Source organism: Tenrec ecaudatus, chromosome 2, assembly GCF_050624435.1.
Source record: "Tenrec ecaudatus isolate mTenEca1 chromosome 2, mTenEca1.hap1, whole genome shotgun sequence".
In the NCBI taxonomy this organism is placed as follows: Eukaryota; Metazoa; Chordata; class Mammalia; order Afrosoricida; family Tenrecidae; genus Tenrec; species Tenrec ecaudatus.
This window is the reverse complement of record NC_134531.1, coordinates 94,182,145-94,197,796: the sequence shown is the minus strand read 5'-3', so window position 1 is coordinate 94,197,796 and position 15,652 is coordinate 94,182,145. Positions and strand designations below refer to the sequence as shown.

Here is a 15,652-nt window from a genome sequence, read left to right as displayed (position 1 = left end):
TTTCCCCAATTCATTAGTCGATCTCAGACTATAATATGCGACGGCGTGCAGTCTGCGCTCGTGTGCTTCAGACGAACCTCACACTTAGGGCTAATATCCAGAGTTATTACCACCCTCCTTTTTTTCTAAGGCTTTGATCAACCTTTCTCAGCAATTCATACCCAAGGACATATTTCTTCATCTAAGCAAAAAGAAACATTTCCACAAATCCTGTATCAATTAAGTTCTTCTCTTTGTGTGTGTGTGTGTGTGTGTGTGTGTGTGTGTGTGTGTGTTCACCAGGAATGTCTCGCTTCCGACCTAACAGATTGATCATGGATTAGCTATGGTGGGAGGTTGTAAGAGCCATGCAAGATTCCAATCTCAACCTTGCAAAATCCCAGCCATTTGGCTTCCAGCACAAAATAATCTTTCTGGGCTTTAGTTCTTTACCTTACAAATGAGATGCTTGTTATAAAAAACACATGCGTAAAAGGCCAACACACAAATAACTGACCAATAAAATGTGCATTTTGATCATTCTTCTCTTTCAGAATTCACTAAGCTACTATTACCTCTAAATAGTCCCATCTCATCACAATACTATTCAAAATCATTACCTATTCCACATGTCCCCTAGCACAAACTTTCAGCTCCACCGTGACAATTTCCCCCTAGTGTTTCTTGCTTACCCACATATATCCTGACCCATCTCTTACTGCATTGGGGCTTAAGAATAATAGGTTCTCTGAAAGTCATAGGCTGAATTCTTGGTAGAAAGGGAACAAAGGGAAATGTTATGTGGGCCAGTCTAGGACGAGAAAAGATTTCCATGTGGGATGTTAGGTTAGCATGATCACTGTGAATGCCTGTTCGTGTTGCATTTATTCTTTTGGACCCTCTCATATTTCTGATTTTAGAAATAGTCTCCAAAAAATTTAAAGCACAAGACTTTGGAAAATGATGATTTTTGTGAGTTCTCTTGCTATATTTCTTTAATCTGCTACATCTATGAATGAACTCATGAGGCCACTGACACAGGATCCATCACCATCTAGCCGCTTGCGTTTATGTTCTTGAATATTGTAGCACCCATTCAGCACATGCAGCTGCTACATAGAGCAGGGCATTGATCTTCCTTGTATTGCGAGACATTTTTTTGACAGTGACTTACAAAGCAAATGCAGTTGCTTTTCAAAACGCAAATATTTTAAAGAGTAATTCTAAGACTCATTCAAATGAAGGCTGGCTAGTGGCACAAAGCCTTTCCATGCAGCTCTGCCCTTCCTTTCCATCCAGACGCGCGGCAGGCCTGCCTTTCCTGCGCCGGGTCTCCGCAGAGCAGCGCATCTGAGCCCTTACTGTCAAAACATGCAAGTAAGTTCAACCATTCTGTATGGGCTTTTTGGTTTTTTTCTGAGCTTGCATGAGCTGTGAATTCTGAAGGCCAATTTAGCTGTACTGGAAATCTATATCCTATCCTAACCCGTTTTATACATGCGAAAAGGCATTGAAATCTTGAATTCTCTTTTAAGCTATGGTGTAAGTAATATTCTCCTATAAACTAATATAAACTAATATTCTCCTATAATGCTGGCTCACCACTTCTGGAATCCGACTGAAAATAGATGGAATTGCCAAAGCCTCCGACTTGGAAATTTCCATTTCCCCCATAATTATTTGTTATTCTTTATTACCTCTAAATAAGGATGACTAGTCGTTAAAAGAGAGGAACTGAAATGTCTGTGTGAAAAGAATCACACGGAACACCTACTACAGCTGCGGCTGTGCTCCAAAGAAGGGACCAGATCGGGAGGGTCAGGCCCTGGACCCTCAAGAAAGGCTTCACTGCCGTTTGGGAGCATTCCCTTAAAAGTTCAAAGATGATTTCTTCTTGGGATTTGTTTCTTTTCTTTGAGTGTGTTTTTTGTTTGTTTTCTTTTCTTTATGCCCCACCCCTTCTCTCTCTCTCTCTCTCTCTCTCTCTCTCTCTCTCTCTCTCTCTCTCTCTCTCTCTCTCTCTTTCCAATGGACCTCTCTTTCTTAATGAGGACCTAGTGGAAAACATTATCTTCATTAAAAGCATCAGCAGCAATATGTTAATTTTAATAAGGAATTTTATCGGGCGTTCTTAATATGTCTTGCCTTTCATTTGTTCAATATGTAATTTTTGGCAGCTTAAAAGTTCATTGTTGATAGATCATTCTTTTTATTCCTACATACATTCTCCTTCACATACACACAAGGAGTGACCTTGATGCAAATAAATACCCCTGGTGTGAGACTGCAAACCCACACTCAAAGGAAAGCAAAACCCAGAGAGGGAGCAACTCACGTCCCACCCCCACCCCCACCCCCATCATTGCTAGGAAGATGCAGGCCCTTATTTATATTGAATGCTTGTCTTGACTACTCTTGGCAGTCAAAGTTAGTATCATCTACCTTTACTTGTTTTATTTCAAGTTTTATTTCTAATTACTTATATTTAGACTATGCTTCTTTACTATACAGTTTCCTAAAAATTCATAGCTTAACTATGTAATACTTTTTAAGAAAAAGGCCACTTTTGTTAAAGATTTTTGAAGAAGGAAACATGGCTCTTTAACAGTGATCTCTGGTTAGTAAGTATATCTTTGCCACCCTCCACAGCCCCCATTCCAATTGCTTTTCATGTTTTAGGCAAATAACACTGACTGCAAAAGTCAATAGTTTTAGAAGAATTTCTCACCCTCCTTCTGTACTTGGGGTTGCTAGATCGATTTGGAAATGTTTCCCAGGTATAGAAAAGCATTTTGCCACCAATGATGTCAGTAGGCAAAGCCTGCATTCGGCTCATCGTTATGACTGTGAGGGTCTGAAGGGTCCTGGGGACACAGTCCTTTTCTCCCTGCTCTGTAAGGCCGGTCCTTGGTCTCACATGGGCTCGCGTGGGCGGCGGTGCCGCTGGGATCTGGATGGTCTGGGTGTTTCCCTTTGATGCAGAGCTAGCTGCGCCTGTGGTGGCACACACAGGGATGGCAGTATGAGGACTCCTTCAACCTAACCTATCTACGAATCACGGGCCAGTGGGGTGGCCACGTGCTTTCGATCATGGCCGGCCATGCTGTGAAATTGCATGATGGTGAAGTACTGGGAAAAACCCCAGCTAGTTGTATGTGTAATATTGTTGAGTGCTGGATCCCAGAGTAAAAGAATTTCATTGAACATCTAAGCTATTCTCTCCGGTTTGCTGTGTATTCTAGGGTGAGTAGCATTCACCAGGATGATAAGATTTGTTGTTCTTATAATAGGAAGCATAGTTTCCTTCACCTGCAGTCATTGCATGAAGAAATCCAGCATTCTTCTCGTGTTCAAAGTACTCTACTTTTAATATGTTAATATTTGGTGATAAAACATTCCTATGTTAACATTATAAAGCTACAGTCAGCTTTGTTCAAGTTCACCTCCAACTTTGACTTTCTACCTATCAGGATGCATTGAAACAACAGTTGCAAACAAAGCAGAATCGGTAGTTGCAATCTATCTTGGTGGTAGAAATGAGGCTGGAGATCTCAAGGCAAAATTGGGCAAGACTAACAACCTCTTCAAAGGGAAAGACTCGATGGCAGCTAAGTTTTGTTTTGTTTTATTTGTCTGTCTGTTTTTGAGTAAGGATCTAGACACTGGAAATACTTTTTTTCCAACAACATACATCGCATCACCAGATGAAATTGACATCACTATAAGACTCAAGTTAACTACATCTATGGAAAAACCATGAAGAAACTCAATCTCCTCAGTCTGAACAAGCTCAGAGGCCAGTTGTGTATCCATGGCTTATGCATAAGTTCCAGTTGAAGCTAAAGAAAATGAAAGCAAGTCCACAAGAGCCATCGTACAACACTGAATATTTAAAGATCACTTCAAGAGTGAATTTTATGATGTGAGATGACATCAAAGACATCATCCGTGAAAAAAAAACAGAAGATCATTAGGAATGCAATAAAGAAAGAAAATGGCAAAATGAATGTCAGAAGAAACTCTAAAAGTTACTCTTGATTGTAGGGAAGCGAAACATAGTGGAAGAAACAACGACACAGAAGGGCTGAATAGAAAATGTTACAGGGTGGCTCCAGAAGTCACAGTACTTTAGTGAAGTGTGCAAAGTACTAGAGTTAGAAAATCAAAATGGAAGAACATACTCTATATTTCACAAAGTGAAAAAATGGAAGAAAAAATTCAAGTCAGGAGTTGAGCTACGTGCAGAGAATTTAATGACACAGGACACAGCAAAATAAAATACGAGGAGCCCACAATTACTGCACTAAAAAGAATTGGCCAATGTGGACCATTTCATAAGGTTGCAGATGACCGAGAAGGAAGAAAGACAACTGCATTGAAGGCACTGATTAAAAACAAGACTCCAGGAAGTGACAGAATACTAACGGAGATGCTTCCACAAAATGATGAAATACTGGGAGTGCTCGTTCAGAATGTCAAGAAATTTGGAAGTCACTTGGCGAACCTACTGGAAGAGATTTATATGTGTGCCTGTTTCAAACACATTGATTCAACAGAGGGGGGTTATAAACAATGCCAATAACATCACACACACAAGTCAAATGTTGCTGAAGATCATTTTAACATGGTTACAGTGGAGCACTCACAGGGGACTTGCCAGATAGTCGAGCCACATTCAGAGGAGGATGCAGATTGAGGGATGTTATTACTGCAGTGAGATGGCCATTGGCTGAAAGCAGAGAATGCCGGAGAGATACTTAACATATGTTTTATCTCCTGACCGGGATCATCGCAAACATAATGAACTATAGATAACATTGTGAAGAATAAGAATTCCAGGACGGCTACTTCGACTAAAACACACTCATCAGAACAGAACAAGAAGACACTGAATGGCTAAAGAGTTTTAGAAAGGAAAGTGTCAGGGCTGTATCCTTGTGCCATACTGTTTCAGTCTGTACATTGAACAAATAGTCTGAAAAAGCATATTGTGAAGAAGAACATGACATCAGGGTTGAAAAAAAACTCATTAGCAACCTGAACTATGCAGATGACACAAGCCTGCTGGCTGAAAACCAAGAGGACTGGAAGCACTTACTGAACACGACCGAAGGCTACAGTCCTCAGTATGGATGATACCGCAGCATTGAGAAAACAAAAATCCTTACAGTCATGCCAATAAGAAACATCATAGCAAACGGAGAAAAGATGAACACTGTCAAGAATTTCATTTCACTCCAGCGTGTAATCAAGGGCCACGGAAGCAGCAGTCCCGAAATAAATGATGTGCTGAATTGGGCCGATTTGCTGCCAAACCCCCACCTTAAACTATTAAGGAGCAAAGGTCACTTCGAGAATGGAAGTGTGCCTGACCTAAGCCAAGGTATTTTCAATCATTTAATATGCATGTGACTAGATAACGAATAAGGAAGACCGAAGAATGATTGATGTTTTTGAAGTACGGTGTTGACAACGAATATTAACTACACCCCGGACTGTGAGAGGAACAGACAAATCTGTCTCGGAAGAAGCACACTCAGGCACTCCCTAGACAAGAGGACCGCAAGACTTCGTTTCACATACTTTGGATATGCTATCAGGCAAAAACAGTTTCTGGTTTTTCATACCCAGATCAACAAAGAGTCAGTAAAAAAGAAGAGATATTCAATAAGATGGACTAGTCCCTGCAATAATAGCTCAAGCACAGGACTAACCAGGCTTGAACATAAAGTCATGATGAGTCAGAACTGAGTTGATTAGGAGTTGAGCTGCTAAACACAAAGTCAGTGGTTCAAAACCACCAGCTGCTCCACAGGAGAAAGATGAGACTTTCTGCTCCCATAAAGACTGTAGAGACTCAGAAACCCACAGGGCCAATTCTGCTTTGTACCATAGGGTCCATAAACGTCACAGTTGATTCGGTGGCAGTAAGCATGCCTGAACATCATCAACAAAAGTTCTATATGCTGTTGGCTCATGCAAAGAAATTACGTGGTCTTTTTCAATAATTACCTGTTGGCTTTTAAAAAATCTGATTCCGTGCACTGAGTTGAATATTGTGCTTTAGTATAATTAAAATCATGAAACTATTCAAAAATTGGAATGAGGAATAAATTCCATTTAAGTCACATGTATCCATGGTAACTTGGGTGGTGAAGGGGAAGGCTCTGTTAGTGGGAGAGATCGGCAAAAAATTAATGGAAGCCAGGGAAGACACTGAGAGCAGGGCCAAAGTCAAAGGCAGCAGGAACGAAGACTGTCATATACACACCCCACAGTCACAGTGATCTATGAGGGGGTGCAGAGATAACCACCTAGGCTGACTGGGTGTGAAAGGGAGAGGGAGCCTATAGCGACAATTATACATAGGTTTAACATATGGCACCTGTGCAGCATGCTTACACTTGCTGCAAATAAATCCATGAATATGGGGGTGCACACAGGGCACAACGTTATTAAAACAGACATAACAAGACACTTTGAGGGGCGCCGAGCCTTAGTCTGGGGGCACAGCACGGTAACATAATCTGCAGCGACAAGGCTCTACAATCCTACTTTGGTGAGTAGCAACGGGGGTCGTATAAGCTGCTGAGGAGTGGCCATAGGTGCAACTACTGGTTTCTCCTTTCTGGGGGAAAGAAGACAGAAACACGTTGAAGTCACATGGAAGCAAACAGTCCAATGCACCTGCGGGCATCGGTTTCCCGGCACCTGAGACCAGAAGAACTAAATTGTCCACAGCTACTATGACCAACTTCTTCAAAAGGAAATCACCTTAGACAGCCTTAGATAAAGTGGGAGACAAACGGAACAAAACTCAACATTATAAAAGAGACTGGTCTTACTGATCGGATGCAGATCAGTGGGACTCAGGCCTGGAACTGATCTCACCCCCAATGACCAATTTTCAATCAAATAATAGACAGGTCTGTAAGGAGCACACCACTGGTGAGGTGTCCACAGCTTGGAATCTTAATCATTCAGGATAAAGGGGCAGGCTTCAGCCCTTTGACCAAGTTCAGAAGGGTTAGGAAGGAAGGAATAGAGGCTGGTAACTCAAGGAGGAATGGGGGAAGTTGAAGGGATTGCAACCAATGAAATTAAACAAAGGGCATGTGAGTTGTTGAATGTGAAATCAATGCTTTGCTCTGTAGACCTTCAACCAACTCACAATAAAACGTTTTGAATAATAATATAAAATTTGTGATGGCAATTCTAGGTGAGATGTTTTCAGTGGGTATATTAATTTTGTTTCCTGCTTTATAGTACTGGAAGTAAATCTTTAGTAACCTGGAATTCAGTGTTTCTTAGTGGGACAAGAAAAAAGTTTTTAATGTTATGTGAGCAGAATTTGCAATTAATATTGCAGCTAAAAACCACCTGTAAAATCCATTTATAAAATAAAAAAGTAACTCTTTAAAAGCATCCATAGCTACTAATTAAATTTCACAATGCAGATAAGGTCTTTGGCATATTTATCTGTTGACATTTAAATATATGTTAAATATATGCAAATATCTAATATACTTTGTAATCTTAGGAGGAGAAAAATTTAAATGTCTTTACTTTGAGCACTAATCTTTCTTCCATATTCTTAAATTTATCTTAAAATAACTTACTAATAATTCACTAATAACTATAAAATAATGGCTAATAATGTCTAAATATTTTAACATTTGAAATATTATAACTGCTATTTTTAATTGTAACATTCATAAAGACAAATGAGTGTTTTGCTTTAAAATATGATAAGCTAACTCTGTTCTCCTTTGCCAAAAGTTTCAGACCCAGAGTTTGCGTTTGTCAGAGCTGCACAGAAAATCACATCTGTGGAGAGGAATTGTCAGTATCACCTTGATTGAGGGACGAGACCTCAAGGCAATGGATTCAAATGGGTTGAGTGACCCCTACGTGAAGTTCCGGCTTGGGCATCAGAAATACAAGAGCAAGGTACCATATCGCTATTGTATTTTGATTGGTTACAGGTCATGCTGTGAGAGATGATGCTAGATAATTATAAAATGCTGAATAGAATGTCTTTTAAATATTCATCTTAGATAGCATTACTAACAATTACAGTGCATTTCTACTTATATAACAAGCCCTGGTGGCATAGTGATTACATGGTGTGCTGCTATCAGCAAGGTCAGTAGTTCGAAACCAACAGCTGCTCCATGGGAGAAAGATGGGGCTTTCTACTCCTATAAAGAGGCACAGTTCGGAAATCCCCAGGGGCAGTTCTACTCTGCCCTACAGGGTCGCGATGAGTCGTCATCAACACGATGGCAGTAAGTTGAGTCTACTTTAAGTAACCATGAGTAAACTGCTTACCTCTCCGTGTCTCAGTTTCTTCGACCGTGTATATAAAACAGGAATCATCGGAGTACCTAGCTCTTAGTAGTGCTGTAAAACTTTAGAAAACAAAAGCAAAATATAATCTGGAAAGAACTTAGGTTATACCTTGCATATATAATGCTCAAAAGTATTGCTCTTACTACTAGTTGTAGCATGAGAATTGCAAATAGCATCATTTTTCATGCCAAAAGATCTATGGCTTTCTGTACACTAACGAATGTGCATCAATGCTGACTTCGATGTGGTTTTATTTATTATTATTCTAAAATCCAGCTAAGGACCTATGTTTCTCGTTGCTCCCTTCCTCCATGATCTATTGATCTATTGATCTATTTAAGATTTTGAATCTTAAAGATTTCAATTTTTTTGTATTACCCTTGCACATGTCACTCTGTATCACTCTGAAGATCCTTATATCTGAAGATCTGTCTCTCATACATCAAAATGAGAAAAGGACTCTCAATGGTCCTGTGTGGAAAACAAACGCCAGGGAACACAGTGTAAATTGTGTCTGACCTGAAAGCGATGGGAGTTTTAAAACGGGTGGGTACAGATCACTTTGTTCGCCAATTCAATACTTGAAGTTACAAGGTTGTTCATTTTTATATACGAGGGGACTTCAAAAAGATTGAGGAAGAGCCCCGTTATCTTTCTATTCCATTTTCCATGAGTTCTTTGAAAGCCCATCGTGTGTCTGGATGTGTGTAGATGGAGAATGTATATAAACAAAATCCAGAACTCTCATCTACTATTCAAGAAGACCCAGAGGTAAAAGATAATTGAATTTTGCCACAAACTTTTGAAATGCTTATGTATTTGAAATACATATATATGTGTGTGTATAAATGTACATGTAGATAGTTCATACCTCTATCTGCTTCAGGAAAATAAGGAGTGCTTTTTGATTTTTCAGGACACATAATTCTTATACATGTTACATTGATGTTAAAATATATATTACTATATATAATATGCTAAATGAATATTATTTATTATATATAAAAACAAATATTTATTTTACATCAAATGTGGATATATTAAAATATTAGCAGATATTAAACACCTAGTTTACAATTAACAATAAAACAATAAATATATTTTATATATTTATTAAATCACTATAATTTTTGAATTGGAGAAAATTCTGAAGCTGTTCTGAAGTCCAAATCTTCATGGGTAGATATAAAAATCTCATGACCTAAATTGACCGTTTAAATTCCATGTGTCAATTTCTCCATTGATACCTCCATGCATTCATTGGGGGACAGTTTACCTGGACATCACAAAGTTACTTACTTTTCCCTCATGCTCTCAAAGCACTTCATTGCCTGGCTTGCATGTATTCGAGTCATACTTCCAAAATAAGAAAACCTCTGGATACTCTCAGCCCCCTCTGTATGAGATGACTGAGCAGGGCGTGTCTATCTCCGTGCGTTAAGCTTGATTATGTGACAATGGTAGCGCCGGAGTGAGGTTCCATTTGTAGACCGTTTCCCCTTTCTATAAAAATCATAGCTCTCATCTGCTCTTCAGAGTGATCAGAGTGCCTTCTGATTTTCAGGACACATCATTTCGGATCCCTTCAGACGATATGCCATAAAGATACTAGAAATTCATTTCCATGCGATCTGGATCGCCTGGTCAAGCAGCAGACTCACATGCTTTTCTATGGAGTACCTGGCGTCTGACTTAGTATGTCAAATTACTTGTTTTAAAGACTGATATTGTTTTTCCCCCCCAGATTATGCCAAAAACTTTGAATCCACAGTGGAGGGAACAATTTGATTTTCATCTGTATGATGAAAGAGGAGGAATCATTTATATCACTGCATGGGACAAAGATGCTGGGAAAAGGGATGATTTCATTGGCAGGTTAGTGTGTGTTTTCTTCACCTTAGAGAGCCTAGGTTTTCTTAAACAAGGGTTCGTGTGAAGACTGGTGATTGTCATAGACCTTCATTGATTTGAAGGAAGCTATTCCCCCAGGCAAAGACTATGATGTTTAGATGAACCAAAAAGTAGATGTGAGCACTGACCAGTAGATGGCAGTTTTGACCAGTGGCTGGACAGATGCTGTCCGAACTGGATAGCCAGAAAATTTCCCCAGATGTCAGAAATGTGCGTGAAAGTTCTGGGAGTTGAAAAAGAGGAATCTCATCTGATATGAAATACATAGCTGAACAAAGGCTATATTCATCATCTGTAAAGTGATCCGAGACAATATTTTCATAAAGCACGTTGTGACCGTAAAATGCATTATTTCCTGCAAAATAGAGACCCTTTATAATCTCTTAAGCGTTCCCAAATCTGTGAGGACTTTCCAAGTTTGAGGGAGGGAAGCATGTTGAGTGCAGCATGCTAATCTGACAACGCAGTGAAGAAGGGGGGGTTCTGAAGGCTGCCTGACATGTAACCAAGCCAAGGTCATTTTGAGTAGCTACTTGAATCATATGGTTTTCTTATTTTAGATACTTTTTGATTTTTTCTAGTTCTTTTTGTGTCTTTGTATTAAACCATTGAAGCTTGATAAGTCAGAAATAAAGCATGGGTTTTCAGAAAAATCTTAGTTTAAGACTATCTTGCTTTATCATAGTGTCGATTATGTTCAAGTCTCTAAATATATAGCCTAAAGAAAAGACCAAGAATCCAACCCAACATATTTCTCTCTCCAATTTTTTAATGATGCTGATCTATGTCTTAAGCAATGGTTTTCTTCATCGAATTATAAAGTGGGAGGTCAAAGATTAGCCCCAGTTAACCTTTAATATTTTACTAATAAAATAAAATTGAAAGCACACCACTGTAATTTAATACTGTTACATTTGAATTCTTTTTAAAATACAGGCTTTCATTGTACTTTTTCCCTCAGTAAAACACTATTTCCATAGATGTTAAAAATACTTTGTTTTCTTTGGGGTATACTTAGTATGTTTTAATTTAATTGTATATTTAGTGCGTCTTCCTATGACTCTTCCAAGTAGCTGCTATTACTGAAATCATTTTAAGAGTTTAAGAGTTACTGAAATCTCAAAGGTATGAGCTATATTTTTATAGTTTACATTAGATTTTATATAGCAACATTAGATTTATAGATTTTTATAGCAATATTAGATTTTATTTAGTGACAAGATGATCAGAATGATTGACACAAACAACTTACTACTTCAGCCTCACTACCTTACATTGAAATTTTTCTTTATTGATAAACTAATTACTTGCTTCTTAGACTCTTAGACCTTTCTTATCTTCATGTACTATATATCAAATGAAGTCACTTTTTCTACTGATTTTTGATTTGTAATGACATATATCATTTTATGTATTTCCTTTATATCTTTGGAAATAATGGAAAGTTTCTCAGCCCACATGGTGCCACCTTTGCCTGTTTCTCATATTATAATACTATTCAATATTTAGGAGCATGGATTTAGTTTATGGAACTAGTTGGAATGAATGTGGAGTGATTTCTTTCATGTTTCTTTGTTTCTGGGGTTTGACTACATTTTAGCAAATTTTGAGAGAACGAGATATGACTAGAAAGAAGATGAGCGATGTTGCTAGATACCTGCGAGAGCTAAAAAATTCTTAAGGGTTTTTGGAAAGAGTAGAAATCCATGGTATAGGGATAATTGCCTATGAAAGCAATTTGACCCCAAAAGTTTAAAGTGCAGAAACAAAAGCACAGGTGTGGACTGCTAGAATGATTTTTGAATATCTGTTAAAACAGGTTTATGTAGTGAGAGGAATTAGTACTGAATTTCCAGATAATCAATAATGAACAACAGAATCTTGTTGTACGCTCAGCTAATTAAAAAAAAAATACCTGTTGCAGAAAAAGAAATCATTGTTGATAGGTATCTTCCCGTCAATTCAGACTCATGGAGCCTCTGTAGACAACAGAACGAAACACTGCCCAGTCCTGCGCCATCCTCACCATTGTCCTTATGTCGCTCTGCATCAATCCATCTTGTCGGGCCCTGTCTCCACGTTTCCCAGCACAGTGTCCTTCTGCAGGAGTTTACCTCTCCTGACAACGTGTCCGAAGTATGTTAGATTAAGTCCGGCCAAGTTTGCCTCTAAGAAGCATTCTGGCTATTTGTTCTTTGGGCAGTCCATGATACTTTTAATATTCTTTGCCAGCACCATGGTTCATATGCATCATTTAATCTTTTGTTTTCCTGATTCAATGTCCAACTGTCAGATGCGTGTGAGATGGCAGCAAACGCCATGCCTTTATTCAGGTGCACCTTAGTCCTCAAAGTAACGTCCTTGCTCTTCCATACTCTAAAGGGTCCTGAGCAGCGGATTTCCCCAATTCAGCACCTCTTTAGATCTAGTCAGTGTTGCTTTCATGAGCATTGATTGCGGATCTGAGCAAGACAAAATCCTTGTCACCTTCAAACGTTTGCCATTTATGAAGTTACTGTTGGTCCAGTGGTGAGGACTTAGAGCGTCTCCATTTTGAGTGGGAATCCACACTGAGAGCTGAAATCCGTGATCATCAGCCGGCCTGCAAGTCCTCCTCACTTTCAACACACAAGGTTGTAACAGCTGCACCTTGAAGGTTGCTAACAAGGCTTGCTCCAATTCTGATGCCGCATTCTTCTTCGTATAAGCCAGTTTCTCCGGTGATTGGCTCAGCATACAGATTGGACAAGTATGGTGAGAAAGACAACCTTGACGCACACCTTTCATAACTGTAAACCAGACAGTATTCCCTTGTTCTGTTCCCATAACTGCCTCTTGATCCCGGTACATGTTCCTCGGGAATCGAATCAAGTGTTTCAGAATGCCCATTCTTCTCAAGGTGATCCACAGTCTCTTATGGTGCACACAATCAAATGCCTTTGCATAGTTAATAAGACGCATGTAAACATATTTCTGGTATTCTCTGCTTTGAACCAGAATCTAAGACATCCACAATGATACCCGTTGTCCCACGTTTTCTTCTAAATCTGTCCAGAACCTCTGGCCGTTGCTGTCAGTGCGGTGCTACAGCTGCTGCTCAATGATCTTCAGAAAAGTTTTACTTGCACGCAATGTCCATGATCTTGCTCTATAGTTCGAGCATTCTGTTGGGTCACCTTTTTTTTTGAATGGGCATAAATATGAATTTCTTCCTATCATTTGGCCAAGTGCTGTCTTCCAAGTCCCTGGCATAAATAAGTGAGTGTTTCCAGTGCTTCGTCAGCTTGTTGAACCATTTCAATCGGTATTCCATCCTGGATCCTATTTTGTGGGTAATGCGGAGAGTGAAGCTTGAATGTCTTCCTTCAGTACATTGGTTCTTGCTCACACGCTACCTCCGGAAATGGTGGGATGTCAACCAGTTCTTTTTGGTACCGGGACTCTGTGGATTCTTTCCATTTTCTTCTGCTGCTTCCTGCATCATTCAATATTTTGCCCGTAGAATCTTTCAAGACTGCAACTCAAGGCTTGAGTTTTTTCTTGAGTTCTGCTGAGACTGTTCTTCCCTTTTGGTTTGCTAATTCTAAGCCTTTGCACATCTCGTTATTTCTCTTTGTCTTCCTGAACTGCTCTTTGAAATGTTCTATTGAGCTCTTTTTCTTCATCATTTCTTCCATCTATTTTAGCCACTCTGATTAAGAGCAAGTTTCGGTTTCTTCTGACAGCCACTTCGATCTTTTCTTTCTTTCCTGTCTTTTTCATGACCTTGGCTTTCTTCCTGAGTGATGGTCTTGATGTCCTCCCACTGCTCATCAGGCTTTCTGCCAGTAGGGTCCAATGTATCAAATCTGTTCTTGAGATGTTCTCAAAATTCAGTGGGATAGACTCGAGGTCATATTTTGGTTCTCATGGGTTTGTTTCCATTTCTTCATCTTGAACTTACATATAAGAAATTGATGATTGGTTCCATAGCCAACTCCTGGGCTAGTTTTACCTACTGACATTGAGCTTCTCCAGCATCTTCACACAGATGTAGTCAAATTGATTTCTGTGTATTCCATCTGGAGAAGTCCATTTATATGCCATCTGTTGTGTTATTGAAAAAATGTTTTTGCTGTGAACAAGTCATTGGTCTTGCAAAATTCTATCATGCAATCTACAGCTTCGTTTTTATCAGCAAGTCCGTATTTTCCAACTATTGTTCCTTCTTCTTTGTTTCCACCTTTTTTATTCCAATCACCAATAATTACCAGTGCACCTTGATTACATGTTTGATCAATTTCCAGTTGAGTCATTGGCCAAATTCTTTGATTTTTTCATCACTGTGTTTTGTGGTTGGTGCATAATGGTTGCATTGATTGGATTTGGACACTGGTGTTAGATTCCTCAGGTGTGAAGTACCTTGGCCCTTGGCTTCACAAGAGAAAGAATTCACACCGAAGCCTGGTTTGTGATCCAAATAAAGTTTTTTTATAAAGGATAAAGATCTTACAAAGCCCCCCCACCCCCCACCCAGGGCACTTCACATCCACACTTGTTGACCTGAAGCCAGAGAAACCATATACAGCTGAGGAGCAACTGGAGAGAGAACAGTGGGCTCCTGAGCCTGGCTTTTTAGCCATGCCCCACCCCCAGGAGATGTGATCCACAATACCATATTGGCTGAATTAAGCCCACCTGGCCTAGATTGGGGCCCACCCAGGTGTACTGGCTTCCTGTTTCAAGGACCTGAATTTGAGCAAGCCCTCTAGCCTGAATCCATTTCCAACTTCCTGTAAAGGGGGGTGTAAGGTAGTCGAGGGGCGCCAGAAACCGAATCAGCCAAATTTTAGCAAACAGGCTTTATTAGCGGGGGGAGGGGGGGGGAACCCACGTAGGCGAAGTCTCACATTCTACAACATCCGGGCTGATGGAGTCGTGGCCCGGGCAATAGGAGTGACCTTTGTATTGCCAGAAGATCCATGGCCCTGGGCCGTATGGAGTAAGGTGGTCAGGGATTGGAAGGTACAGGCACAGGTACGTCTGGGTTCCTGACTAGGCAGAGGTGTCTGCCAGGGATTGGTGGAGCAGGCGCGCCTAGCCAAGCCCCTAGCCAGGTAGGGGAGGCTGTTAGTGATTGGCGGGCACAAGCACATCCGCGCCCCTAGCCAGGTAAGGAAGGCTGCTGGGGATTGGTGAATGCAGACACTTCCGCGCCCCTGGCCAGGTAAGGGAGCACCTCCTAGTTCCCGGTACAGCGCGCACATGACTGAGTGCCAGGTCCGGAGAGAATTGCATCAGCCAACTCTGATCAGCTCTGCATGGTGTGGGGATTTATTGATTTGGCCAGATGGGGCATGGGGGCGGGCAGGCCTTAGCACGTTAGAGGGACAGCAGGCCCTGGTCTCTGCCTCTAGCTGCTTCACAGTAG

The 15,652-nt window shown here is 40.2% G+C and overlaps 1 protein-coding gene across 4 annotated transcripts in view; it reads left to right on the top strand.

The window, feature by feature from the left end:
* The window catches only part of MCTP1 (multiple C2 and transmembrane domain containing 1), a 669,880-nt gene that overhangs the window by 411,541 nt on the left and 242,687 nt on the right, over positions 1-15,652 (top strand). For 3 of the 4 annotated variants that reach the window (XM_075543074.1, XM_075543073.1, XM_075543072.1), the window contains 2 exons: positions 7,759-7,929; positions 10,076-10,206. In XM_075543074.1, the coding sequence (XP_075399189.1) occupies positions 7,759-7,929; positions 10,076-10,206 (302 nt within the window). Of the gene's footprint in view, positions 1-1,278; positions 1,357-7,758; positions 7,930-10,075; positions 10,207-15,652 lie in introns of all 4 variants that reach the window. The other variant, XM_075543071.1, reaches the window with a different exon arrangement.